Source organism: Vulpes lagopus, chromosome 3 (assembly GCF_018345385.1).
Source record: "Vulpes lagopus strain Blue_001 chromosome 3, ASM1834538v1, whole genome shotgun sequence".
Taxonomy (NCBI): domain Eukaryota; kingdom Metazoa; phylum Chordata; class Mammalia; order Carnivora; family Canidae; genus Vulpes; species Vulpes lagopus.
Window position 1 is genome coordinate 18,018,043 of NC_054826.1, and position 27,712 is coordinate 18,045,754.

General features: G+C 36.3%; 1 protein-coding gene and 1 non-coding gene across 5 annotated transcripts in view; both read right to left on the reverse strand.

The window, feature by feature from the left end:
- LIFR (LIF receptor subunit alpha) overlaps window positions 1–27,712 on the reverse strand; it is a 238,596-nt gene that overhangs the window by 21,892 nt on the left and 188,992 nt on the right. For all 4 annotated transcript variants that reach the window (XM_041748764.1, XM_041748761.1, XM_041748760.1 and 1 more), the window contains 9 exons: window positions 27,443–27,582; window positions 21,478–21,641; window positions 15,648–15,822; window positions 14,191–14,445; window positions 9,587–9,716; window positions 8,367–8,536; window positions 6,363–6,508; window positions 4,847–5,009; window positions 2,259–2,329 (listed from right to left, as the gene is read on the reverse strand). In XM_041748764.1, the coding sequence (XP_041604698.1) occupies window positions 2,259–2,329; window positions 4,847–5,009; window positions 6,363–6,508; window positions 8,367–8,536; window positions 9,587–9,716; window positions 14,191–14,445; window positions 15,648–15,822; window positions 21,478–21,641; window positions 27,443–27,582 (1,414 nt within the window). The remainder of the gene's footprint in view (window positions 1–2,258; window positions 2,330–4,846; window positions 5,010–6,362; window positions 6,509–8,366; window positions 8,537–9,586; window positions 9,717–14,190; window positions 14,446–15,647; window positions 15,823–21,477; window positions 21,642–27,442; window positions 27,583–27,712) is intronic.
- On the reverse strand, window positions 1,234–1,425 carry LOC121488572. The gene has a single exon (XR_005987184.1). It is a non-coding gene; the product is annotated as a U2 spliceosomal RNA (small nuclear RNA).

Here is a 27,712-nt window from a genome sequence, read left to right on the forward strand (position 1 = left end):
GCTTTCATTTTGATATTTTTTTCAAGTTGGTTTTCTAAGATGTAGATGTTTTTTGTTAACATTATTTGTTTTTATTTTTTATTTTTTATTTTTTATTTTTTTTTTATTTTTTTATGATAGTCACAGAGAGAGAGGCAGAGACACAGGCAGAGGGAGAAGCAGGCTCATGCACCGGGAGCCTGATGTGGGATTCGATCTCGGGTCTCCAGGATCGCGCCCTGGGCCAAAGGCAGGCGCCAAACCGCTGCGCCACCCAGGGATCCCTGTTAACATTATTTGAATCATACTATATACCATTTTATCTTTTTTCACTTTTCTAATTATAATATACTTGTCCCTGATACATATATTTTAATGGCTTTATATTTTAAGTAGTATTTTTACTAGTTTTTACTTGAATATTCCTTAAATAATGAAATTTAAGTTGTTTCCAATTTCTCACAATGCTAAAATAATATTTTGGTGTATCTTTTACTGCCAATTTTTTTTTCCTTTTTCATAGTTAGGATTAATCCTTTCATGTGGATTTCCAAATGGAAATTACTGGGTATTAGGAAACATTCAAACTTTTTCATTTGTGTAGCTAAACTGCCTTTTAAGACTATTGTTCCAATTTATACGACAAGGCACGGGACCCTCTGATCCTGACTGACCTTGATATTAATACTCTGCTGAAAACACTGCTCCATCACAGGTCCCCAGTGACTCTCTGATGGCCTGTTCCATTGGACCCATTATCATTTTACGGGTTTGAGGGCTTCATTTGATGTTGCTGACAGCTCACTCCTTCACGGAGCCCCCTCTCTTGGCTTCTGCTTTACCTATCTCTTCTGGTCTTCCTGTCCCTCTAACCTTCCCACTCTCATCTACTGGATCCTCCTCCTTTGCTAGTCCGTTATATGCTGCTATCACCTACGAGTCCATTCTTGGCCTCTTTCCACCCTGCATGCTCTCCCCGAGTGATCCCATTTATATGCTACTCAAAGCTATGTCTTTAACTCTGACTTCTCCCCTCAACTCCAGAGCCTTACATCAAACTACCACCTATTAGACTCTATTTGGATACCCCAGTGGCACATATTTTTAAAATACACTGAAAACAATTCAACCCTAAACAACTTCATTTTCCACCCAAATATGCTCCTCCTTGGCAAATGGCAGAACCACCAACCTCATCACTTCAGTGTTTTTAATCTTTGGTTAGGCATTCATCTAGTTTGAACAACATCCCAAACTTTCTCTACAATGAAGTAATAGTACTGCAACACCCGGTTGACAGGTGGAGTGGAGAGAATAAGCTCCTATCCTATGTCCTAATTCCAAAAATCCATGTAATATATTGTCTCTGGATAGAGGATGTATCAGGTATTAAATTGTTAAGAACAGATACTACACTTGATCTTAGCCAAAAGGCTGACAAGTGATACACTGAAGTGGCTGCAATATTGTCACTACACTATCATGAAATCTGACAGACAACTGTGAGTAGCCAGCAGATTTTCTAATCAAGATTAAGAGGGGTACACAGTCATACACAGACCATCACAAAGCAAGAGAACTTACAATGAACTTGCACATAGACTTTACTCAAAGCTGTACTGATGTCAAATTTTTGTAAAAATAATGTTTTGCTTTGTAATAACCGAATTCACTATTTTAAAAGATCCAATTATGATTGCTCTTATAAATCTGATGTAGAAAACAACTGTTTTTGATCCCTGCAAATCAGATAAAGAATACAGAAACAAAATGTTCTAGTAAGAGAAAAACTAGTGAAAACATAATGCAATTTATATTATATCTAAAGATTTTACAAAACCATGCAAACCTTTTTAAGTGGCATATAATAATGCCATTAGGGAAAACAAATTACATTATGAGATACGTAAAAAGTTTCTTATTCACTGAAGAAAAAAAATGTAACATCAACACTACTGAGATTCTAACTTGTAGCTTCTTCCTGTGTTTCTGATTAAAGTGAGAGAGATGGAATTCATGAAATCCTCAGGTCCTTTACAGGTCTCATGAAATCAAACTAAAGAACGCTCAGATCTGACAAAGAAGATTCCTAGCAAACTGACTATGGTGAATCAGGAGTTAATGAGTCTGGGGGGTTGTAGGAGCCAAATTAGATTCTCAGCAGTACTCGAAGAGCCCAGTATAGGAAACAGGGGCTCCTTGATAACCCAAGTACTATATATAAATTAGTTTAGCACAATACTGTTACTTAAATATTTAGGGAAAAAGCAGATATTTACCTTCCAATAGATGATTAAATTTTTCCCATCAGAACTCCACTCTCTCCAAGTATCTGGTCCCTTTGAAGGAACTAGGAAAGAGATTTAAAAGTTAGCATTTGAAGATGTGTATTGTATGTCAGTTGATAATATCAATAATTGACATAGTGGTGCTTAAAACTTTTTTTTCTAGGTTTTTGGAATTCTCCATAAAAATATGAGGCAGTTCAGTGGCTTCCACTTAGAAAAGAAACAATGAAAAATTGAGGTCTCAATGTCTGGAAAACATAAGGCCCCTTAGAATGGATTAAAATCACCCTTCAGGCTCTAAGGGATACTCTGGTGCTGCCCCATTTCACATCCTCCTACCTCCGCTTGCTTAAGTGGGCTCTGGCCAAATAAGGGCGCCCTGGCACTCTTCCAACATGCTGAGAACACCTGCCTCAGGCATCCTGTGCTTTCTGAGACCTCTCCCTGTCTGCAGAAACTCTCCTCCCCTGGATTACCCATGCAGGTACCTCACCTTCTCCAGATCTCAGCTCCAATGGTGCCTTACTAGCGAGGTCTTTTCTAGCTACCCTATTTAAAATTGCAATCCCTCCTCCCCTGTCACCTTCTTTCCCTAGTTCTCCTTCTAGGCTTTCTTTCTCCATGGCACTATCCAACATATTACTTTTAAACATTTATTTCTAAACCTCTATCCTATAAACTCCATGAGCAGAGACTATTTTATTCAGTGCTATATCCCAGGTGATTACTACAGTTCCTGACACACGGTGGGTACTCAAGTACTTGTTTTTAAGATTTGAGAGAGAGAGCGAGAGCGAGAGCGAGAGCCCACGCACACGAATGGTGTAGTGGGGAAAGGGAGAGATTCTTCAAGCAGACCCCTCCGCTGAGCGGGGAACCTGCTGTGGGGCTCAATCCCATGACTCATGAGATCATGACCTGAGATGAAACCAAGAGTTGGTTACTCAACTGACTGAGCCACCCAAGCACCCCTCAGTAAGTATTTGTTAAGTGAATTAATGCTATCATCTCAATGAGGTATAAATAAAATGCTTTCTCTTGGCAACAACAGCTCCTCAACTGAAGGCAAAAGCTTCTGTGGTAGCTAGTCGCCAAATGACCGACGATGATATTGGTCACACCTCCTGTGTGTGGCTCCCTCCCACTCCATATCAGCATTGGCCTGTGTGACCAATAGGGCATGACAGAGGTGATGGTATCTCTCTTCTGAAGCTAGGTCATAAAAGACATTGTGGAGGCTGCCATGTTCTCTCTCTCCTCGTAAGTGTGGGAGGAGCTAGCTGCCATGTCAGGAGGCCACCCTGCAGCACTATGGAGAGGACTGCGTGGTGAGGAACAGTTACTGTGAGCCATCTTGAAAACAGATTCTCTAGCCCTGGGCAAGCCTGTAGTCCCCATCCATGTCCACACTGTGGCCTCATGAGAGACTGTAAGCCAGAGCTACTCAGCTAAGCTGCTTCTCAATTTATGACCCATACCCACTGTGAGGTAATAAATGTTTACTGTTTTAGGCCACTGAATTTTAGGGTAATTTGTCAGGTAGCAATGGATAACTAATATACTCCCCCTTTCTGGATTTTTTTTTTTTTTTACATATTATCACAAAGCTCCTGTCATCTCTTGAAGATGGATGTGGAGAGGCAAAAATCTGGATTAACATCTATCATTTTTTGTTTTATTGTTCATAAATCTTTTGGAAGAATTTTTTTAAAGACTTCTTTATTAGAGAGAGAGGTAGAGAGTGCATACTTCAGCTGTGGGAGGGACAAAAGGAGAGGGAGAGAAGGAGGGAATCCTCAAGCATATTTCCTGCTGACCGTGGAGCCTGACATGGGGCTTGATCCCACAACCCCAAGATCACAACCTGAGCTGAAAACAAGCACAGATGCCTAACCACCTCTAGAAGAAGTTTTATATTCCCTATATTATCTAATACAAATAAAGCTTTTGCTATCTTTGGCTGAATGACTCCTAAAAATTATACCTATTTCTAAGTTTTTTGTTTTTGATTTTTAAAGCTGACATATGATTAAGGATAGAATCTCATTCCATCTTTGGAAATGATCATATTCAGAAAACCAGTTACCTAATTTTGTATCTATTTTAACCTCTGTGTACCGTAGAAAATGAAGCTCAGGACCTCTGGCCTCATCCATTTCTCAGGCCTTGGTCATAAATAAAAATTCCAACAAATTCTCTTCATTAATAATTGTCTTCAGTAAAGAGGCAATTTAAACAGAGTTTTAACACTAGGAAAGGAGGAAAGTGTCAGAAAAATTGTCCATAATCTTACCACAGTTTTGAATTTGTTTCCTCTGCATCATTTTAAGACAGCTGCAAATACACTGCTGATAGGGCCCAGTCTTTCCACACAACACAGGCTAAGCAGCTGACTGTATTACCACAAACCTTAGAGCCACCATTTAAGATATCTAGATGATACTATCAGATATTATTACATAATTACACAATTCAAGTCGCCTCTTTTACTCACTTTGCTGACATTTTCTTTAAAAATAAGCTGCCAAATTTCAGGATCCATAGCAATAATCAGCTTATAAATCATCTAGTTAACTTACTGGCTTCTGTGGTTAAATATTTTTTTTCATTGCTCCATTTGCTCCATTTCCAGAAAGTTTCAGTAGAACAGCGAATCCGGAAAGTATATATAGTATATGGATTCAACTTGTCCACGGCTACAAGGTAACTTGAATTTTCTACTCCTTTGATTGTGACATTCCGCTATTAGAAAGCAAATAAATATCTGTATGCATGTATATGTAATGTCATGTAAGAATCCACATATATATATACACATACTTTTTTTGATAAAAAAGCCACCCGAATTTATAACAAATTGACCAAATATCCACATGAGTTTGCCTTTATAAAACTGTCTTTAAAAAAAAAAAAACAAAAAAACTGTCTTTACAATTCATCCACCAAAAATATTTTAATTTTTACATAAATACCAAATCAGTGAATTTATGCTCTGTAGTAACAATAAACAAAACCTAGGTGTCATTTAAATCTAAATACTGGATCTAAGTAACAATGATTAAGTAAATTATGCAGAGAGGATGATATAATCTTGACCATTGGTCAATGGCTAATGGTAATACAACAAGGCTTAAATACACTTTAGTAATCTAAGGTGTCCTTGAGGATTAAATATGTCATCAGCTATATTTGGAAGCTTCTTTGAGATAGACTCGTCTTATGCATTTTTTTAATAGGGCACTTAGAACCTCTAGTATGGTGCTAAACACGTAGAATATTCAACAAATTCTTATTTAAATTAAATTAAAATAAAGCAATTTAAACAAATTTGAGGAACTGCATGCCTCAAGAAATCCTCTGAGCTCCCAATTACTAATTACGAAGGAGATTTTTGGTTATATTTTGGCAATTCACTGATTTTCCAGCAATCATCAGTAAGTTTCCAAATGAATGTTTTCATTACAGTATCTTTTACTTTGGATTTACTACAAATCACAAGGTGGCATGGTACAAGAGTCAAGCTAGGTATCTAAAATGTATTAAAAAGTCATGTTCTGACTTAGAATGATCACATTTTGACTTAGAACTTGCTCCTTTTGTGCACTAGGCAGTTTTAAAAACCGCATCTTCTCTGGTGCTTATCAGTCCATGAACTGATGATGCTGAAGGTTATGGCAAAAACCATTCATTCACTTACAAATTTACTGAGCACCAGCCATGTTCCAGGTACTATACTAGATCTGGAAACATTATGAGGAGTAAAAGTCAAAATCATGTTCTAAAATATCCAGTATTACAACTGTTTTCAAGTGCTAAATATAATGTTATTACATTGACACATAGTGTCTCAGTTCTTAGTAAATTTCTATAATAAATCATCTGAGAGCTTATGCATATTAATTTACTTTTTGAAAACTATTTTATCCAAAAGGAGGTTTTTTTTTTTTTTTTTTAAACAGGCTCCATGCACCAGGAGCCCTATGTGGGATTCGATCCCGGGTCTCCGGGATCGCGCCCTGGGCCAAAGGCAGGCGCCAAACCGTTGCGCCACCCAGGGATCCCCCAAAAGGAGGTTTATAGAAAAATCTTACTCACCAATTCTTGTACTGAGTTAGTTTTATTAATTTCAATTTGACATAAAAGTTTAATCTTTGCAAAGTTGCCTGGTAAATGCCAGGAAAGCATAACAGCTGTTGAATTAATGTCCTTCACTTTGATTGAAGTAGGAATACGAGGATAAACTGTAAATATAATTTGTAAAGAGTACTTTAAAAGCTACTTTCTAAAATAAATAAATAAATAAATAAATAAATAAATAAATAAATAAATACTACTTTCTAATATGACAAACGACAATTTAAAAAAACCCCAAAACTAAGAGAGGTATCATTAGTACTGACCAACAATATTTCATTCAGTACCTGTGGCATTCACAAACCTCACTTTTACTGCTAATATCATGACAACAGTTTTTATAGACCAACCACACTCAAGGTTCCTATATTGGCATCAGGAATACTAAAAGGTAGTAGGATCATAATCTCTACCCTTAAGGAACCCCTAATTTATCTAGAGAGTGACAAAAAAAACAAAAAGAGAAAACTAACAAGAGTATATATGCTGACTTTGAAATGTCTGGTACAGATATTAGTGACTAAAGGAAAGTCTTATGGTGAAGATGGGACTTAAGATGAGCTTTGAAGAAGAATCTGACTAAAACTGGCACAATGGATGCAGAAAAAAATTTGAGGTTGGGGTCTTGGCAAGAACAAAGGTACAACAGTGAAACACACTGCACATGATACTGATGATAGTGCATGACAACTGGAGTGGGAACAAAGAATCGTGAAAATAGGTTGAAAGGCAGAGGGCAGACAGACAAATACACACAAACACCACCAGTCAAGTATAACATGTAGCTGTTCTGACCTTAGGAAAACCAGGAAATAACAAAAATGATGAGAAGGAATAATTAATAGACATGTGTACTTACGTTTCCAAATAAGGCAACAAGATCATCTACTAACCACTTGCCAGTCTCTTAACACATTTGCTTTAAGCCTTTCTACAAGAAGGCTGCTATGCCAGTCCTCTGTGTGCTACAGAGCATGCTATGGAGTTGTACAGTGGGATGCCCACAGGAATGAATGCTGGGAAGATGGATCATATCTTATTTCTATTTTGAGCTATATATTAATAGGGCTGGTAAAAATCCCAGAATCATCAGCAATAAAAGGGAACAAACCACTTACTGATATATACAGCAATCTGGATGGATCTCAAGACATTACCCTTAGTAAAAAATACCAATCTCCAAAAGGTTATGTACTATAGGATTCCATTTATGCTACACTTCAAAATGACAAAACACAGAGATGAAGAACAGAGTGAATGATGCCGGGGAACAGGGATACAAGAGTGTGGGGTTGGGAGGGTGAGTGGCAGAGGTGTGGGGAGTTTTGCTAATCGGGCAGCAAGAGGAAGTTCCTTTGTGGAAACAGAACAGTTCTGTATCTTGACTGTGTTGGAGGTTCCATGAATCTATATGCGGATTCAACAGCACAGAAGCACATACATGTTCACACACCTCTAAATGCACACAGAAACTTGCAAAACCTGAGCAAAGTTAGTAGTACAGTTCACTGGTCTGGTTTACTGTATTGTATTAGCCAACTGCCTCATTTGGAAATTGTACTGTAGTTATTAATAAAATGCTGCAAGTGGGGAAAGCTGGGTGAAGATGTCACAGGGCTTTATCATATTTGAACCACTTTTGACTCTATGATTATTTTAAAATAAAAAGATTTTAAAAAAATAAAAAGCTTTTAAAAATTAAGCAAAAAATTTTTCAAAAGTCAAAATCCATTAGATAAAGCCAATTAAAGTTTCTATGTAACAACTAATTCAAATTTTTATCTAAATTCAATAAAATGGTGAAACCTGAAATCAAATATTTTAAAGATTTTTAAATAAAATTTGTAAAATTAACTATGAAGAAAATTATTTTTAAAAAAACCCTAGAAGCACTTTTCATTAATTTTAAAATATTTTACCACTTCTGAAACTGTTTTTAAGAAACTGGTTTATGCAGCAGCTTACCTTTTTCAGTTATGTTAATCAAAATAGTTGATTCTGATCGACCCAGAGGATTGCGAGCATTCAAAGTAAAATTATAGATTTCTTGATTTGGACGCATTTGAAAGAATAACTGATAGCTTTCATTTGTTGGTGCTTCAACTCTTTTAAATCTAACATATTTCCCTGAAAAACTATGAAAAGAGAGCAACAATAAATATATATATACATATATATATATTTTTTAAGATTTTATTTATTTATTCATGAGAGACACAGAGAGAGAGAGAAGCAGAGACACCAGGTAGAGAGAGAGGAGCAGGCTCCATGCAGGGAGTCCAATGTGGGACTCGATCCCGGGACTCCAGGATCACACCCTGGGCCAAAGTCAGGCACTAAACCGCTAAGACACCCAGGCATTCCAGCAACAATAAATATTAAAATAATTTCAAAGTGCAAGACATAAATACTTCATGAAAAAAATGAATGTGTAAATTTCTAATAATCTTTTTAAAAGTTTTTTATTTTTTTTAAACTTATTTAAACTTTTTTTTTAAACTTATTTATTCATGAGAAACACACAGAGAGAGGCAGAGATATAGGCAGAGGGAGAAGCAGGCTCCCTGTGGCGAAGCCAGTGCGGACTCCATCCCAGGATGCTGGGATCTCGCCCTGAGCCAAAGGCAGACGCTCAACCACTGAGCCACCCAGATGGCCCAAAGTTTCTATTTCTAAGTCTAGATGTACTACATACCTGGTGAAGAAAATGTATGTGATACAGAAAATAGAGGAAAATAATCAGCCATAAGCCTACTATCTAGAAATAGTTTGTTCATATTGGAGGGTTCTTCTAGGATTTTTAAAAAGGCATACGAGGGCAGCCTGGGTGGCTCAGCAGTTTAGCGCCTGCCTTTGGCCCATGGCCTGATCCTGGAGACCCAGGTTCGAGTGCCACGTCGGGCTCCCTGCATGGAGCTTGCTTCTCCCTCTGCCTGTGTCTCTGCCTCTCTCTCTCTCTCTGTCTCTCATGAATGAATAAAAAAATCTTAAAAAAAAAAAAAAGGCATACGAATCTAGTTTGTGTGCATATTCATTTGCAGTATTCACATTTATCCAATTTTATACAGCATATTAGGTTTTATATCTTACTCATAACATAAATTAGATAACTCCATTTCCCTCTGTCATTTAATACCCTCCATTGTACCCCTTGCTGTTTGACACATTTCCCTGGTGACTTTTACCTTTCAAATAAAGTATAACTTGTATTGCGAGGGCCCACCAATGCGGTTGGTCTTCCTGGATTCCAAGTACAGACAATCTCTTTTAAATCGTATGTCTCACAATTCACTTTTTGAGGAATATCAGGTGGATCTAATAGGAAAAAAATGTAGTTACTTATGGATTACATATATTTTCCCTGAAAACATGTTTTATAAAAGTAAATTATATTTATACAATTTCCTTTAGAAGTGAAAAAACTCATTGTTTACGTTTTACCTTTTGAACAATGCAGGAATTGCCATGCTTTCTGTAGCATGTTTTTCTGGAGTTCGTATTTTGTTAGAAATGATGGATTAAAATATACTGCAGAATGACTACTCACTCATTTGCAAGCTCCCCAACAGCAACCTGAAGACATTTCTCCCCCTTAAATCCTACGAAATCTCTCAAAGGAAGCTGTATCCAACAAATTAGAAAAACCTACTGGGTTCAGGTATTATTATCTATCATGTATATACTGTGATTTGAAAAGTGGTACCAACTCAGATTAAAGGTCAACGCAAGCCATGTTACAAGTTTCAGAGTTCTTAAAAAAGTTACAATGACTATTATTCACAAAGTATCTCTTGGTAAAATTCTGCATCTTCCTATGTTCAAAGTGACTACTGCTCTTCTGTTTTTGTTCTTTATAGAACATTCCCTCTGGCTTTGCAGGGGCATAACTAGAAAAAAGTAAATATTTGCGTGTGTCTTAGACCTTTAATAATGGAAAATTCTGCAGTTGGACACTACTAATTATAGAAATCGATATTTCTGTATTCATGTTTAATCAAGTATACACAAACTGGTGTTCTCTGTCATATTTATCCAAACTATCTTTCACTAAGTTTTTAAAAAACAATTAGATAATTATCTACTTGTTGAAAAATTCTGTAAAATAATTGTTTTTTAAAAACAGTTCTTAGACTGTCTTAAGAGACTTAAAAGGACATAGAAAATTTCACATACCTTCTCGAGATAGAAAAATGTCTGTTAATGGCATTTTAGGTATTAAGAGGAATCATGAGTATTTAAAGTCTAACAGCTCCATTATCAGACTAACACTGACATACTTGTTTTGAAAATTGTTTCATTTTTTTTTTTTAAGATTTTATTTGTTTATCTGAGAGAGAGAAATAGAAACAGAGTATATGAGCAGTGGGGTAGGAGGAAGAGGGAGAAGAGAAGCAGGCTCCTCGCTCAATGTGGGGCTGGATCCTAGGACCCTGGGATCGTGACCTGAGCTGAAGGCAGATGCCCAACTGACTGAACCACCCAGGCACCCTGAAAATTGTTTTAAATCTAAGGCTAAACTTTCAGTCATTTTATTAAAATCACATACCAAATTTTTTAGTATACTTAAAATGTTGATTATCTTAGTATTTGGCAGATATGTTAAGTTGAATAGTTAAAATCCAAGTAACAGAAGCACATTAGAAAGAAGTGGAAGCAAAGATGGAGGAGGAAGAACATGAGAAGGCAGTATTTGAAAGGTAATGTACTGTCTTCTCGAAGAAAATAACTTACAAAGGAATTAACTGAAGCTGGATAAAAATTAGGTATAAATCAATTGCATTACCATAAAATAGAAAATGCAATTTAAAAAACCAAGCCATTTTTATGAAAATATTTTCAAATGAGAAAGTATAAAATTTGACATGTGGCATATTTATATGCTCTAATTCTATGTCATGGTATAGTATATTGAAATTCTTAAGTATGATGAAAGATTAATATTTAGGTCAATTTTAAATGCTAAAGTGGTACTACCTATGAAAATAACAGTGATTATTCAATGCATGGTGTTTATAAAAGATTCTGCTTTAACTGAATTAGCTCATGCATAAACACTGACAAGTACTGGTAAATAACTATTCTGTCTGCTGGATAACAAATGCATTTGCAATTATAATAATAAACTGAAGAGGGAAAAAGGCCATTTTTACTAGTATCAAACATCAAACTCTTAGGAACAAATTCACTAAAAGATATAGAAGACCTCCTATCACTAAAATAAATCAAAGATGACATAACTAAATGAAAAGATATACCACTTCCTGGTTTGGATAACTCAATATAGTGAGAATGAAAAGTCTCCTAAACTGGTCTCCTAAATTGATAAATCTAATGTAACTCCAATCAAAATCCTAGCAGGTTTGATTGTGTCTTTTCAACATATGGCGGATTAACAGGATCTCTGTAAGGGAAAGAAAATAATGAATCTTAATCCCTAACTCACGCCATACACTGCCCCTGCTGTTAAGTTCCTAAAGAAATCCCTCTGTAGGGAAATTCTATTGCTGCTTCTGAGTTAACAAATATTGAATATTTCCACCCCCAGATGCCATATATGAAGGTTAAGTCATGAATTAAGTAGGCTCATTCTACTATTATGATAGAAGATTAGAACTCTATTGGAAATAAAACCTGATGAATAATCTCATCTTCTGAGTTTTAATTTTTTGTCTTTCGTACTTTTAAGTGGGCATCTCACTTATTGGTATCACTTATCATAATGTAGCCTCACTCCACATACACTGGTTCTCCACTTTTATTCCAGATCATTTGTGAAGAACATTGCAAGTCATTTTCCAAAATTCCATCAGGAAGGAAATTTCTAAAGTTTAAATTTGAACATAATCTCACTCTCACTTGAATTCCAAAATGTATAACTGGGAAGACAAAAAGAGTAAGGTTATAACCATCAAAACTGAGAAGTGCATCTAATCCTGGTCATTCCCTTGGGAATATATCAGCAATTCAACAAACTTCATCCTAAATTTCACTGGAAGAAAATGAGAGATGGAGAGCTGCTGGTCTAGAGCACAGCTGAGAATCAAAAAGAGGGTAAGAAAAATCACCATATGATCAAAATAAAATCACAAAATTCATCCACTATATTCCATACACTTTAATCAAGAGATCAGGCAGACCAAACTCAGCCTCTAATCCAGAATGCTGGGGAGAAGGGAACCAAGCACTACTGTGGGCAAAGCCAGGAGTGCACCACGTCACAGTTACCCTGGGAGAGGGGACAGAAAAACTCAAAACACAAAATTCTCTGTGGCTATTCAACAAAAGCTATATAAATAGGGCAGTCCCCTATCACTTTTGGAAATGTCATGGAATTTTACAACTGCAGGAGTGACCATGTTAATGAAGATGGCCCTGCACTATGGAGCATATGTTACACATGGAGCAGAGAGAGAGAGAGAGAGAGAGAGAGAGGGCCGCTTCTCATGCACGTCCTCCAGCTACTCTCTCCTCAAATATATGACTTTAAAGGTTGGAGAAGTATAAATTATGCTATTGAAAGATTTTGTGTAAAATCATGGTTTCTTTAATTGGTGTATGTTTTAAAAGTTAGGTATTAAATTTTAATTTTAAAAGGTATGTTTTAGGTGATAAATTGATTAGAGTTGGCTCTTGAGCAACACAGCAGTTAGGAGCACCGACCTTGCATGCAGTTAAAAATGTACTTACAAGGGCACCTAGTTAGCTCAGTCAGAAGAGCATTTGACTCTTGATCTTGGGGACCGCGAGTCTGAGCGTCACACTGGCTGCAGAGATTACTAAAACAAATAAACTTAAAAAAAATCTGCACTGGGCAGCCCGGGTGGCTCAGTGGTTTAGCGCCACCTTCAGCCCAGGGTGTGATCTTGGAGACCTGGGATCGAGTCTCACATCGGGCTCCCTGCATGGAGCCTGCTTCTCCCTCTGCCTGTGTCTCTGCCTCTCTCTGTCTCTCATGAATAAATAAATCTTAAAAAAAAAAAAAAAAATCTACACATGGCTTTTGACTCCTCCAAAACTCAACTACTAGTACTTTACTACTGACTGGAAGCCTTACCTATAACACAGAAAACTGATTAATACATATTTAATGATGCCGTATGTATTACATTCTTACCATAAAATCAGCTACAGAAAATGTTAAAAAATCGTAAGAGAAAATGCATTTATAGTATTGTACTGTGTAGTTAATTAAAAAAAAAAAAATCCGTATAGGGACACCTGGAGGGCTCAGTTAAGCATGTGGCTCTTGGTTTCAGCTCAGGTCATGATCTCATGGGTTGGAGGATTGAGCCCATCAAACTCCATGATCAGTGGGGAGTCTGCTTCTCTCCCTCTGCCCCTCCCCCCAACCTTGCCTTCATGCTCTCTGATAAATAAATCTTAAAACAAATCCATGTATAAGAAGACCCATGCAGTTCAAATTTGTTTTGTTCAAGGGTCAACTGTATATGAAATAATTCCTAAACAATATAGGATTAAGAAATATTATATACAAACTACTCTTGTCTCAACAAAGTTTTTAGCTAAGAATTTAAAAATAAGCATCTGGATGTTTCAAATCTTAGTACAAAAGCTACAAGTTATATGAATACAAGTATATAGAAAACAAGCCTATAACATCTTAAAATAAGCAAAAATTCTGGTGCCTTCATACATCATTAATATATATTAAAAAAATTTTTAAAAAGAAATAGAACCATCCCCTTTCCCTTGGAAACAGTATTACAACTTTTAACATGTCAATACAAACATGTCAATAGAAACTCTTCCTTTAATATTATATACTTACATCCCACAAAAATAACCGTCCCAAATATGTTATCTTCTGTTGTGAAAACCACATTTGTTCCACTATTTGCAGAAACAGAAATATTATGGATCTTGATTGCAACATTTTCCCCATCAAGATGGATAAGGGGACAATTCGTTTGGCCAATCTGTGCTGAAAGCACTTTTTCTTGAGTCACACAACAAAATGTTATATCTGAGCCTACAAGTATCACTTTGTCTTGAGGGAAAACCTTAGTCTGAGAATCAGGTGACCCTAGAAAGAACAAAAGGAATTACAAATACTTTAGAAGTCTTTAGCCATAAAATAGCCTAATAAAACATACTACAAAGTGTTTTGTAATAATGGTGGCCCAAAGGAGCTTTCAAAGGAGTAAGATATATACAAGAAATAAAATCAAACCATGTATGTTTTAGATACTTTTGATGATTATTGGGGAGCAGGATTGAGGAGCAGAGAGGATTGAAGGCCAATGCCTAAGGTCACAGGTTAATGTCTAAGAAGTCTGAAGGTTCAAATTAAATGGGTTGATATCCACATGTGAAAAATCCACACCAAGAAAATGTCACTCATGGAATAATTCTGTTCCTTTGAAAGGATTCTATGTATTTAGGACAGACTTCTTTCTTTCCATCAGCCTGAATATATGTTTAAGTATTCACATCCTAAACAGCACAGTTTTCTTTACCTCCAGCTCTCTGCAGGTTAAAGTCACACCTTTGTTTTTATTTTCCTAAACGTCCAATCTTTTAAATTATCTCTAGTTTCCTTTCTACCTGCTTATTCTTTAATCTACTGCAATCTGGCTTTCTTCCCGATCACTCACTGTCTTTTGCTGAACTGCAACAGGATCCTCCTTACTTATCTACATGCTCCCAGTCCTTTCTTCCTCTGATCTGTTTCTCCATGTGGTCACTAGAGTGGATAATCTACAATGATAAGCAGCCTTTTCAAGGGCTTCATTTCACCATCAACAATTTTCCAGGTCTTCCTCATACTGCCAACATTCTACCTGCATGAAGTTTCACTCAGTGTACAGATGATTTGGGGGATACTTACAGATCCCCATGTTCTCTGTAACAGCTCTGCAGCTGACAGGAATCTGCTCTGTGGGCAAGAAACTAGGAGCCATTTTTTTTTTTAATATAGACTTGATCTCAATAACATCTACATAAAAGTTTTAAAAGTTTTTCCATGCCTCCCACAGTGATTTTCAAACTTGGATGTTTATCTAATCACTCAGGAAGATCTTTAAAAATACAGATCCTGAATCCTATTTCAGAGTTTTTGTATCAAAATGTTCTGGAATGGAGACTTAGAAGATCTTCAGGTGACCCTCATGAAACTAAGTGGCATTTGGAGAACTCTCCTGCTCTATGAACACTGTAGCCATGTGAACCCTAGATTAGCTGAATCTAACTCATTTGAAAGGAAAGCTTTTTAAAGTACAAGCCTACAAGAAATGTTCTTCAATGGGCTCCAGTCACTCCACTCTTTGCGACCAGAGAAATGAGGATCATCAACAAAGCATCTAATTCCCACAGAGTGAATGGCACACTCCAAGGGCATGTCTGAGGTCCAAGTCCAGTGATGAACTGTATCTTTACCATTCACAGTTGTGTTGTGGGTTACCTAAAAAATGAACACAAAAGAAAAATAAGATTTCTACGTAGTGATATGCTCTGCTTCCCTTTCAGTTTAAAAAACACAATAAACTGCATACAATCACCACTAAGTTAAAGGTTTGCCCTTTTGTACAACCATATCAGTTTGCTGTAAGACATAATAGGAGAGTTATAGGAACATCAATCATGATTCATTTATGCCTACTTTTTCTTTTAATTCCAGTATAGTTAACATACAATGTCATATTAGTTTCAGGCATACAATACGGTGATTCAACACTTCCATACGTCACCTAGAGCTTATCACAAGTGCACTTGTTTATTACCTCTTTAGCTTTAGGTTCCACTGCATGATTATACATGATGTTAATATTCTAAAACATTCAATACAGTTCACAGAGAAATGTACCATTGCTTAAAATTATCTCCATTTGTCATTGAGAAAAAATAATGGGTATTTCCAAGAGTTAAAGGCAAAGAGAGGAGCAGCATTTCAACAAAATGTTTCAGATTAGGTTATTATATGTGTTACAAGATTAAATTTTTATTTTTAAATATGCAGCTTATAAAAAGATAAAATAGTAATCTCAACTGTGAAAAATGGGAAGGATTTGAATCAAATATCTAAGATCTAAAAAAAACCTTGGGACCTCCAGTTAAAGACAACAGATTAAATAATTGTATTTCCCTCTCTCTTACCTTCTGAAATCTCTGTAAAACAAAAGCACACAGATTTTTTTTTAAAGGCATAGATGCACAAGGGCAGAAAACAGAAGAAACAACAGCTGTGAAATTCTGGATACTGCAGAGCTTATGGACAATAGTAATGGACTCAGAAGATGTGAGAAAGCTGAATCTTAAGCCTCCAATGGAAAAGGCAGAAATAACCTGATTTCTACCATGGAAATGTCAAAGGGCTCAGGAGGGGGCTGTACCCGGCTTCCCTGGAAATGCATGATGAAGGTGAGGTGCAGACAACTGCTTGAAAGTTGTTTGAAGATATGTTAGATACCCAAATACCCCTCCTACATTCTGTGCTACCAAAAGACCACCCTTCTTCATCTTGGCAGAATGATGATTTATGATCTGGAAAAGTAAAACACAATATGTCTGGAATGAAGAACCTCAGAAAGAGTGGAGAATAGGGAATACTGTACCAAAAAAAGAGGCACTGCTAACCTATGCACTATGAAGGCTGGGGTTCTCCTGCCTTCTTCTCCTACTCAGCCCCCAGGATACTGATGGCAGAGTTCGTACTTACGAGATAAAAATGTAAGTCAACTTTTCTGGGGCATATGAACAGGTCACGATAAAAACCTAAAATAATAATAAGATTTTGGCAACTACATGGCCCATCCTCACCTATAATGAAGACTCAATCAACAAGTCCCTGGATGGCAAACAAAAGTTCCAATTAGATTAAAAAAAATTTTTAAGAGCCACTCACTTAAATACGAGCAGCAACCAGGATGACCATAAATTGGAGGAAAAGTTCTAATATGAGAGCCAAAGATCAAAATAAAGAAAAAAGGAACTTGAAGAACAGACTACACAGAAAGAAAAAAAAAATTAAATAACTGATGTCCTCAGAGGTAAGAGATATTGCATCCATAAAACAAACAAAAAAACAGACAAAAGGGATCTTTAGTACATAAAAAATATCTGTTAATAGAAATTCAATAGCAAGACTGCAAGATAAAGTTTAAGAAAAACTGTTCAGAAGAGAGAGCAAAATAAAAATACAAACAGAAACTAGGAACAATTAAGAAAACTAGAGGATCAGTTTAGAGGGTCCAATTTCTGAAGAACAGAGTTTCTAAGAGAAAAAAAAGGAGAAAACAGGTATGAAGAAATCAAAGACATAAGGCATAAAATAAGAAAATTTTCCAAGCTGACATATGTTTTCAGATTGAAAGGGGCCCAATGACTGTCCACACAACAGGGGAAGACAGATGCAAGAACAAACAAAAGGAACAATGTCTTCCAAATCCTGAGAAAATTCCCCAATCTACATTCTGTACCCAGCTAAAGCAGCAATCATGAATGAGTGCATGACATTTTTAGAAATGTTGTGTCTTAATGAATTCATCAAGTAGCATTTTATACTCCCATCAGAAGTGTAGCAAAGTTCTAATTGTTCTGCATCTTCTCAATATCTGTCTTAAATTTTGTTAGAAACTAAAAATTTTCTAATTGTTCTGCATCTTCTCAATATCTGTCTTAAATTTTGTTAGAAACTTTTTTTAATTAATTAAAAAAATTTTTTTAAGTATATCTGCTTAAAAAGCTACTGTTACAGGTACCAGAGTATTTATAATAAATACAGATACCTACTAGAATAATTTTTTTAAGTATATCTGCTTAAAAAGCTACTGTTACAGGTACCAGAGTATTTATAATAAATACAGATACCTACTAGAATATATGCTTCCACCCAAATGAGGAAGTAAGAGGAAGAATTCATGAAAGAGAGGATCTATCATAAAAAAAAGGTAAAAAGTATCCCCTGGATGATGATAGAGACCCCGTGGATTATAGCTTCCTAAGAAATGCACCAAAAAACCACAGAGATTTGTCCTGAATGGGTTATAGGTACACCCAGGTATTAATCTCTTCAAACCTAGGGTTGGCTGGTAGGAGTAGAGACTGCTGGAGCTCCTGAGAAACCTCTGGCCATAAGAGCCCTCAGATATTTACCAGTCTCCTGCTCCATGAAAATTGTAGCTATGTGAACCCTATGTAAGAAGGGTTGAGACGTAAGTCAGAAGGCCTCACCAGAGAGCTATTTATAAACATATACCTGATAAAATACTAATGTGTTTGAACATTTCAACAGGAGAGTCATACAACTTGGAGAGAATTCAGGATTGAATTAATGGGGCACAAAAATAAAACTAAGAATACAAGACAATACAAGAAGCTATACCCAAAAAAGGAAAATGGTTAACATATACTACTTAGTTTAGCTGTAAATAGTGTTTTTATAACCATAATACAAACAATGAATGCCAGTCTACCAAAAATTACAACAGAAAGATAGAACAATATTGGAAAAAGATGGGAAATGTAAGAGTGAGCGAGCGAGCAAGGACACAAGCATGCAAGTATGTGTGCCCAGGCCACATATTACACTGCTGTCAGAAGTGTATGAAGCCCCAGGAAGTGAGGGACTAAAATCTCATCTCCCACTGTTATAATAAATCTTTGCTAAAAACTGAAAAGAAAAATTAAGAAAGAGCAACAAAAGCATGTTATATGGACAATGGAAATACATAAAGAAAGAAATGAAATTTACTGTGTATATGGAGAGAAAAATGGGAAGGGAGCAGGGTCCTGCAGAACTTCCAGATGTCATTCCCACCCTGGCCAGTGCAGCGCACCACTTCTGTGCCTGTATGTGAGGCCATGGGCAGAAACTGTCAAATTCTAATTGAAACACCAATGTACAGTATTCTTAATTCTTAAACAATCACAAAATAGCAAAGTGACAGGTAATAAGCAATTGTCTTAAATAATGATATTAATAATATATAATTATAGGATCCCTCAGTAGCTCAGCAGTTTAGTGCCTGCCTTTGGCCCAAGGCGTAATCCTAGAGTCCCAGGATCGAGTCCCACATCAGGCTCCCTGCATGGAGCCTGCTTCTCCCTCTCCCTGTGTCTCTGCCTCTCTCTCTGTCTCTCATGAATAAATAAATAAAATCTTAAAAATATATATATATAATTATAAACAAAAATGTCACATTTTACTGTAGACCTGTAACACTTATCCTCTCACATTTTACTTTTTAAAAATTAATTTGTTCTAGGGCAGCCTGGGTGGCTCAGTGGTTTAGCACCTTGCCTTCAGCCCAGGGTGTGATCCTGGAGACCCGGGATCGAGTCCCACGTCGAAGTCCCTGCATGGAGCCTGCTTCTCCCTCTGCCTGTGTCTCTGCCTCTCTCCTTTGTCTCTCATGAATAAATAAATTAAAATCTTAAAAAAATTAATTTGTTCTATCTCTATTTTTCTTGCCTCTTGCTCTATTTCCCCATATAAAGATTTTTCTTCAAAAATCAGATCCCCAAAAATACAACTTTGTCACTGCCTTATTGTGATGCACCTTGTGGCAATAAGTTATATGACCTTAAAAATAATACTTCCATTCATTTATGCTTGACTTCACTTACACTTCAAACAGTAGCCTCTTATTTTAGCATCCCTTAGGTCGCCCCCAAAGGAAGTATTGATAACTAGTCGTTGTTTAGTAGCTTTATAGATATCATCATTATTTACTGAAGTAAATATTTGGCACCACTTCACAAATGAGAAAAAGGAGGTTTGGGGAAGTTACCCTAAGCCAGGAAGTGGTAACCAAGAACACAGAATGTCAGGCCATAATTAAAAGCTACACGAGACAATTTTTGATAAGCAACAGTGTTAAGACAACAGTGGTAGTAGAGCTGTATCAAAGCTACCTGCAACTTAGATTTACAGGAAAGAATTGCCATTAAAATTCAAAAAAGAGAGCATTTAGGCTGAGGTGATTAGAATGGGCTTTAAACTAAAGGGCAGGATTTGACTTAGGTCTTAAAGTATATATTCAATCTGCACAGGTGAAGAGGAAGAAAAAGCATCTTCTATGAAAATAAATATATCTGTTTTGTAACAGAAATTGTAGTGGTTAAGAAAGAGAATAGACTCTGTAACTCTGAGTCCTGGCTCTACTACTTATATCTTCCTGTGTCTCTGTATCTTCATCTATAAAATGGGAGTGATGTTAATAGTGCCTCCCTCACGGGTCTGTTGTGAGGATGCAAAGTGATGAACACATACAGAGCTTTTACAACGTCAGCAATGGGGGAAGTATGGACACACCCTATCTACAGTTACAGTTGCCACTATTTTAGGAATGTAATAGAGTATCAGAGAGGAAAAACAGGACAACTATGAAAAAGAGTAATTCTATTTTTTTTATCTTTTATGATCTATCTTATCCATGTACGTAGGCAAATAGTTATAAAATCATGAGGCAGTCTTCTAATTCTTAAATCTGTAATTAAGTGGATTTCAAATCTTCATCAAGGAGGAAAAGTCAAAACTTTTCACTACTATTCCTCTTATCTAAAGGATAATAAAACTAAAAACAGATCATAAGGAAACCATTCATAAGCAAATTTTTTTTAAAAACTGAGAAGAAAAACATGTGCTATTAAATGTAAGAATGTTATTTCAGATTCAGATAAATTCAAATTTATAAGCTTATACAAAATTTCCCAACAATTACTATGACTAAGTATGTTTCAAAAACATTTTTATGTTTATAGTATTAGACAAAAATAAAAATAGTAAATTATACATATACATTTATTTCACTTATGTAAAAACATTCATATAAAAAAAACAGGAAACACAAAAGTAACATTTACTGTGGTCAAGTGGTGGAATCATGGATTATTCCTCCCTTAATTTCCTAAACTTACTTTAATTAGAAATTTATACATGATTTTAATAAGTAATGATTTTTGAGTAATAGCACATCGTTTTTAATGAATCCTGAAAGGATTTTTGAACTATCTCCTTTACCATGTAAAAGTTCTCTGATATCACCTTAAAAATCTTTTAAAAATTACTTGGTTTCTTTAATGTCATAGGAAAAAATCTATTTTGGTTCAAACTTACTAATTTTACGATTTCCATATTTTCTTTACGTAGAATTTTAATTTCCCAGATGACAGTTAACTGATGTGGAAAAACAGAACCCCTGTCATTCCACTTTAGGTGTATTGTGGAAGTTGAGAAATCAGCCGATAAATTCAAGATCTCTGGCGTGTCTGGAATTAAGGCTTGAGAAAAAGAAAACAAGATACAACTTAGTAAAATAAGTAATGGTTTTTCATATTGTAATTCCATTAATTGACTACTTTTAAACACAATTCCATCTTGGTCAAAAAATAATCAAGAATTTGGGCAGCCTGGGTGGTTCAGCAGTTTAGCACCGCCTTCAGCCCAGGGCATGATCCTGGAGACTCTGGATCGAGTTCCATGTCGGGCTCCCTGCATGGAACCTGCTTCTCCCTCTGCCTGTGTCTCTGCCTCTCTCTGTGTCTCTCATGAATAAATAAAATATTAAAAAAAAAAATCAAGAATTAAAAGCAAACTTTGGGGGGTGCCTGGTGGCTCAGGTAGTTAAGTGTCTGACTCTTGATTTCAGCTCAGGTTGTGATCACATGGTTGTAAAATTGAGCCCCACATCCAGCTCTACGTTGGGCATGCAGGCTGCATAAGATTCTCTCTCCCCCCGCCCACCTCTCCTCCTGCCTTGCGCATGCACACACACACACACAAACTCTCAAAGTGATTACTGAAAAAAAGAGAATATATGTATTTATTTACATAAGCAGCTCCTAATGATTCATCAGTCAAATCTGAGAAAATTACTACCATATCCTAATATGCCTTCTAATACAAATAATCAGATTCCCACAAAACTCTAGTTCATCAGTCTGGAATCTGTAAGTGGGCAAAATCAGAGAGAAGTAAAGGAGCTTCCTCTGTATGACTGTAGGTCAGGCCCAAAAAAATGATGGAATACGGAAAGCTTGCTTTGGTAGAGCTTTCCATCTGTTTTCTCTGCACCCTTCCCAATCACCTCACAGTGTCAAAGCCCCTGATGCTACTTGGGGATGGTATGAGCTATTATTGGCTTAGGTATCTGTAATTAGCAGTAAGAATGACCAAGGCATTGAGTGAGGGAGTCAACAGGGTACTCAGATGTGGCAAGTACTCAGCAGGATAAGAAGTCCTTTGGAAAGGTTAGGTGAGCTGTGGCGTGTAGTGTAGTGCAGGGAGCTGAGAGAGAGAGAGCATGATTAAGTGGGAGACCACTGGAGAAAGGCTGACCAGAGTCACAAGATCACGTCTCGTCATGTGTGTGAGGGATATGGAAAAGGAAAAACTCTGATGGGCATTTCAAAGAAATGACCAGATCAAAGAAATGAAGGATTACTATAACGAGAAAGGGAAACACTTAAGATTTCCTCAAGTTTCTAGCTTAGAAAGCAGGCACAAGGAACCACGGACATTGTGAAGAAATGCAAGAGACAGGCTATGAGTGACCAAGTGTCAGAGGAGTGACAGAAGATCTGTGGAGAGGTCCGCAGACAGTGAGTGAGAACGGGGACCATCAGCACCATGGACACAGACTCAAGAGGAACTCGCTCAGGGCAGCTGAGGAAACAGACTTAAAAGCAGGACTTAGAGAACAGCTGAAGCTTGTTGAGAGCTACCAGTATAGACAGTCACACCTTCAAGGAACCAGAGAACCGCAGCAAGAATCCTGAGAGGCAGAAGGAAATGAGAGAAGATCCAGCACTGCTGAGACTAAAAGAAATGGGTTGTCATTTTAGGCCAAATAAAAGAGTTCATAGAGGAAAAGTGAGAAAAGACCAGTAGTAGTACTGGCGATGGTACTACCCTTGGTGAGAGAGAAGTCTGGGAAGACAGTGGGCTCAAAGCTGCAGTACAAAACGTAAAAAGGTAAGGACACCTGGGTGGCTCAGTGGTTGAGTGTCTGCCTTTGGCTCAGGGCGTGATCCCAGGGTCCTGGGATTGAGTCCTGAATCAGGTTCTCCACAGGGAACCTGCTTCTCCCTCTGCCTATGTCTCTGCCTCTCTGTGTCTCGCATGAATAAATAAAATCTTCTTAAAAAAGAAAAAAACATGTTTTAGGATACAGTATCTCACAGGGAGAAAATGGTAAATTAAACAAAAGGGGTGGGGGTAGAAAAAGTGAGGTATTCTTTAAAATCTTCAGGTCTCCCTACCTATAAGGGATGAGTAAATTACTCAAATAGTTTGGATCAAGGTGTGAGCCTGTTCCGTTCTGTGAAACGTAGGCTTTCTGGTATGAAGGGCAGACAATGTGGGGACTCTTTCTTGCATGTTCTCTCTTCAAATAACAATAAGTGAAGGTAAGTTAAAAGAATTTGAGAGAAAAATGCCCTTGGGCCTCATACCTACCCTATCACTTCCTCACGAAGCCCAAGGGCCAGTTAAGTAAGTCATGGAAGTACATATTTGCAGGACTTTACAGAGGTAGAGTAGCTGAAAGTGTTAAATAACAAAAAGGGCAGAGCAAACCAATAAAAATTAGTCTTATAATTTAAAAATAAGTTCTTAATAAATTTAAATTAAATTTGCTGGCCACAAGTGCTCTACATTGGATTTTGTAAAACATTTACAGCTCTACAGGAAACAGTACATGTGGCTCCAAAACCAAAACACTATACAGCAAAGTCAATGGTTTCACAGCTATGTAAGAACAGTGGAGGATGCTTGATAGAACAAGTTTTAAGTAGGAGCTGGTTTTATTTTTATTTATTTATTTTTTTAGGAGCTGGTTTTAAAACAGAAGGAGCCACTGTATCATATACCTGAAACTAACATAACAAACACTATTATGTTAACTAACTGGAATTAAAAACTTAAAAAAACAAAACAAAAAAACAAAAGGAGCAAATGAGCAAGAAGTTGCCTTAGTGCCAGGAGAGGGAAAGTTCAAGGTCTGGTGTGACCTGAGAACAGAGATTTCTAAGAATATGGTTCATTCAAATGTTTCAGGCTGTCACAATATAGTCTAACTTAAAAATTATGAAACATGGGAGCATTTACACTAAAGCAATATTCATCCATTAAAATGTTCCCTCCCTGAAAAGTACACATAATTTACATTTTGTCTAAATAGAAGTGGGCTATTCTTCAAAACACAAGTCATATCTGGTATTTCAAGCTAAAGACAGAAATAATCACAATTACACCAATGAAAGATTTAAATACACACAATTTCTTTGTTACTTCTTAGTACACTTCCTCACAGTAAAATGGGAAGTATCCCTAAGCTCCCATAAACTATCATCTGCATTTCTTTCCAGCTAAAATAGACACTTGAGGACAATATTAACTTGCTTTCTAGAGGACAGGAACTTTTCATCTGGGAAATAAATTTAATCACTTGTGCTTGTTTATTTTTTAAAGCTAGTCCATCTTTACCCATAACCTCCATGCTCTTTTTTGCTTAAACATCAGAAGATGGGAGCTTTCCCAGCTCATTTATAGGATCCACATTATTTATTCTGCCTCAGACAGATCCATATTTTCAGGTTATTTTAAGAAACTGAGGCACTAAAAGTCTTACAAAGCCTTATTTTTGTGTTTGCCCTTGTCAATTAGAAGCTTATTTTTATATATGCATATATATATTAAATATACCTTGTTTGCTTCATATGTATAGTGTTGAAAGCATCTGGAGAAAAGTTAACTTCTCATATTTTTATTCATAGCAAACTGCCAAAAAACCCAGATCCTCTAACATACAGGTACACTATCATTTCATAGCTCCTTCCAAACACAGGAGGTACTCAAAGATGTGCTGATGGATTCATCTCTCTTGTATTCATCTAGTTTGCTTTTCAGTTTTCTTATCTGTATTATAGTAGTAGTATTAGTAATATCTTACTATTGGGATGCTGTTAATCTAATATTCTGATCATAATCAGACCCAATATATTAAAATTCTATCAACAAATTACATGATATGTAAAAATAACCAACTATTCATCTCATAAGTCATCTAGAGTCTGTCTTAATGTGCCCTTCTAGATCTTTCTGTCAAATACTATCACCTTCAATTAGCTTCCCAGGGCAGAACTTTCTCAATATCTGCTGAAAAATCAGACAATACAAACTGGCTCTCAGACAGAGTCCTGGGGACTTTTTTAAAAATCTGGAATAAAACTAAGTTAGATTCCTTACACCTTACTACAAAATAAGTCTAGATGGATAAAAGATTTAAATCAAGTATGATAACCAAACCAAAAGCTCAAAGAAAAACAGCAAATGAGATTATTTATATAAAGATGAAAACCAATGAAGTTTTAAATTTTAAACTTGGAAAATTATTTGTAGCAAATTATGACAGAATTAATAACCATAATATAGGGAGCTCTTGTGAACTAACAAAGGGAATTCTGAATTTCAACACAAGAGAAAACTGAGAAAGAATACAGACAGTTCAGAAAAGAATAAAAATGACTGATTTTTTTTTTTTTTTAAGTAATCACAGAAACGCAGAAACAAAGTGCTATAATTAGGGGCCTTCAGACTGAAATGGTAAAAATAAGAGAAGCGGACAATATCAGCAAGGAAGTAAAGAACAGGCCCCTCTCATAGGATATCTGTGGAAATGCAGAGACTCAAAAGTTCTGAAGAACAACTGCCAATGGACATCAAAAGTCCTAACAAGAAGATTATCTCTAGGGCAGCATTCCCAATTTTAGGAATTTAGCCTAAGGAAATCATCACCGAAATTAGAAACATACAAGTGTAAAACATGCTCACTAAAGCACTGGTTATAATACTGAAAAACCAGAAATAAAAATCTCAATGTTAATAATCAATCGCTTAACATAATTACAGTACCTCTATTCAATGGAATACTATGCAGCCTATAAAAATAATACAGATTTAGATAACACATTGAAAATCTATGCCTCTATTAAGCAGGTTATAAAGTAAAATGAACCTTACTGTTTATATGAATATGCATAGAAAATATATTTACGTGTTAACAGTATTTCTCTGTGGGTATTGAGGGCTGATCTGTATAAAACATTCTCACCTGGATCTCACATTCAGCTACAGAAAGAAAACAACAAACATGGCTCTTCTTTCTTTATCTTGAAAGGCAGTGAGACAGATGCAAAGTTCCTGGAAAGCTTGCTTTGCTATTATCCTTTCAGAATCTGTTCTATCTCAGACACAGACCACTCCAAACAGGCATCTTATCCATGAAATTGGACAGGTCACCAAGTTAATTATATTTTTCCCCTTGTTTCAAAGTAAGTCATCTTTATAAAACCCATTATATCATTATGATGCCACTCCTATAATAGTTATCAAGAGCAAACAAACCTGCTTCCCCCACCATTAAGAGTCAAGACTCCTGGGGTTTCTAAGGTCTCTCTGTGTAGCACAATTTCCACTTATATCAGCCTGGGTCTATTTCATGACTCCACTCAGCCTGTAACCTAGATCTTAGACATTCAATCTGTACAAGATGCCTGCCACATGCAAGGCAGTAAGCTAGGAGAGAAACTCCCTGCTCTACTGAACCTATTTTCTTGTGGAAGTGACACATAATAAGTTCCTTATCACATAATACATTAGTAATGCAACTGTAAGAAATGCCATAAGGAAAAACACACATGCCTAAGGGAATATTAAGACAGGAATAGGGTCTCCTCTAGGAGAGTAAAACTACTTCCTAAAGCACGGGACACCTGAGAAGTTCTGAAAGGTATGCAGGAATCAATGAGGCGGAGAGGTGACAAGAAAAGCATCCAAATGTGGAAGGGATCCTGAACTCTGTGACATCTACTTTGACTAGAAGGCAGTCTGCTTCCTTCCCCATTTGGCTATGCTCCATAAGTCACAGTCAATGGTTGCTGGGAAAATCCAAGTGTTAGTCTAACAACTGAAGTTCAAAAAAAGAAGAGTAAATTTCTGACAATTATAAAATACTGCAATACTAAACAGAAAGGCACTGTACTGAGTTATTTTCAAATCAAGTTTCTTTTCAAATACTTACAAACATTCTTTTCATTCAGTGTGAATTTACTTATAGGATTTCCGAAATCATACAGACGGTTTATTGTTATTTCATGATCACCAGGTAAAAGAGCTGGAATTTTAGTATTTGTTTTCTCTGATTGATAACAAGAATGGGACCTGCAACAGAAAAAATCAAATTTTAATTAGCAGATAAAGTGACAGTGCAATTTTCATAAAAATATATTATTAACACAAAATGTGCTGGAAAATTCTTTCTTTCTTTCTTTCTTTCTTTCTTTCTTTCTTT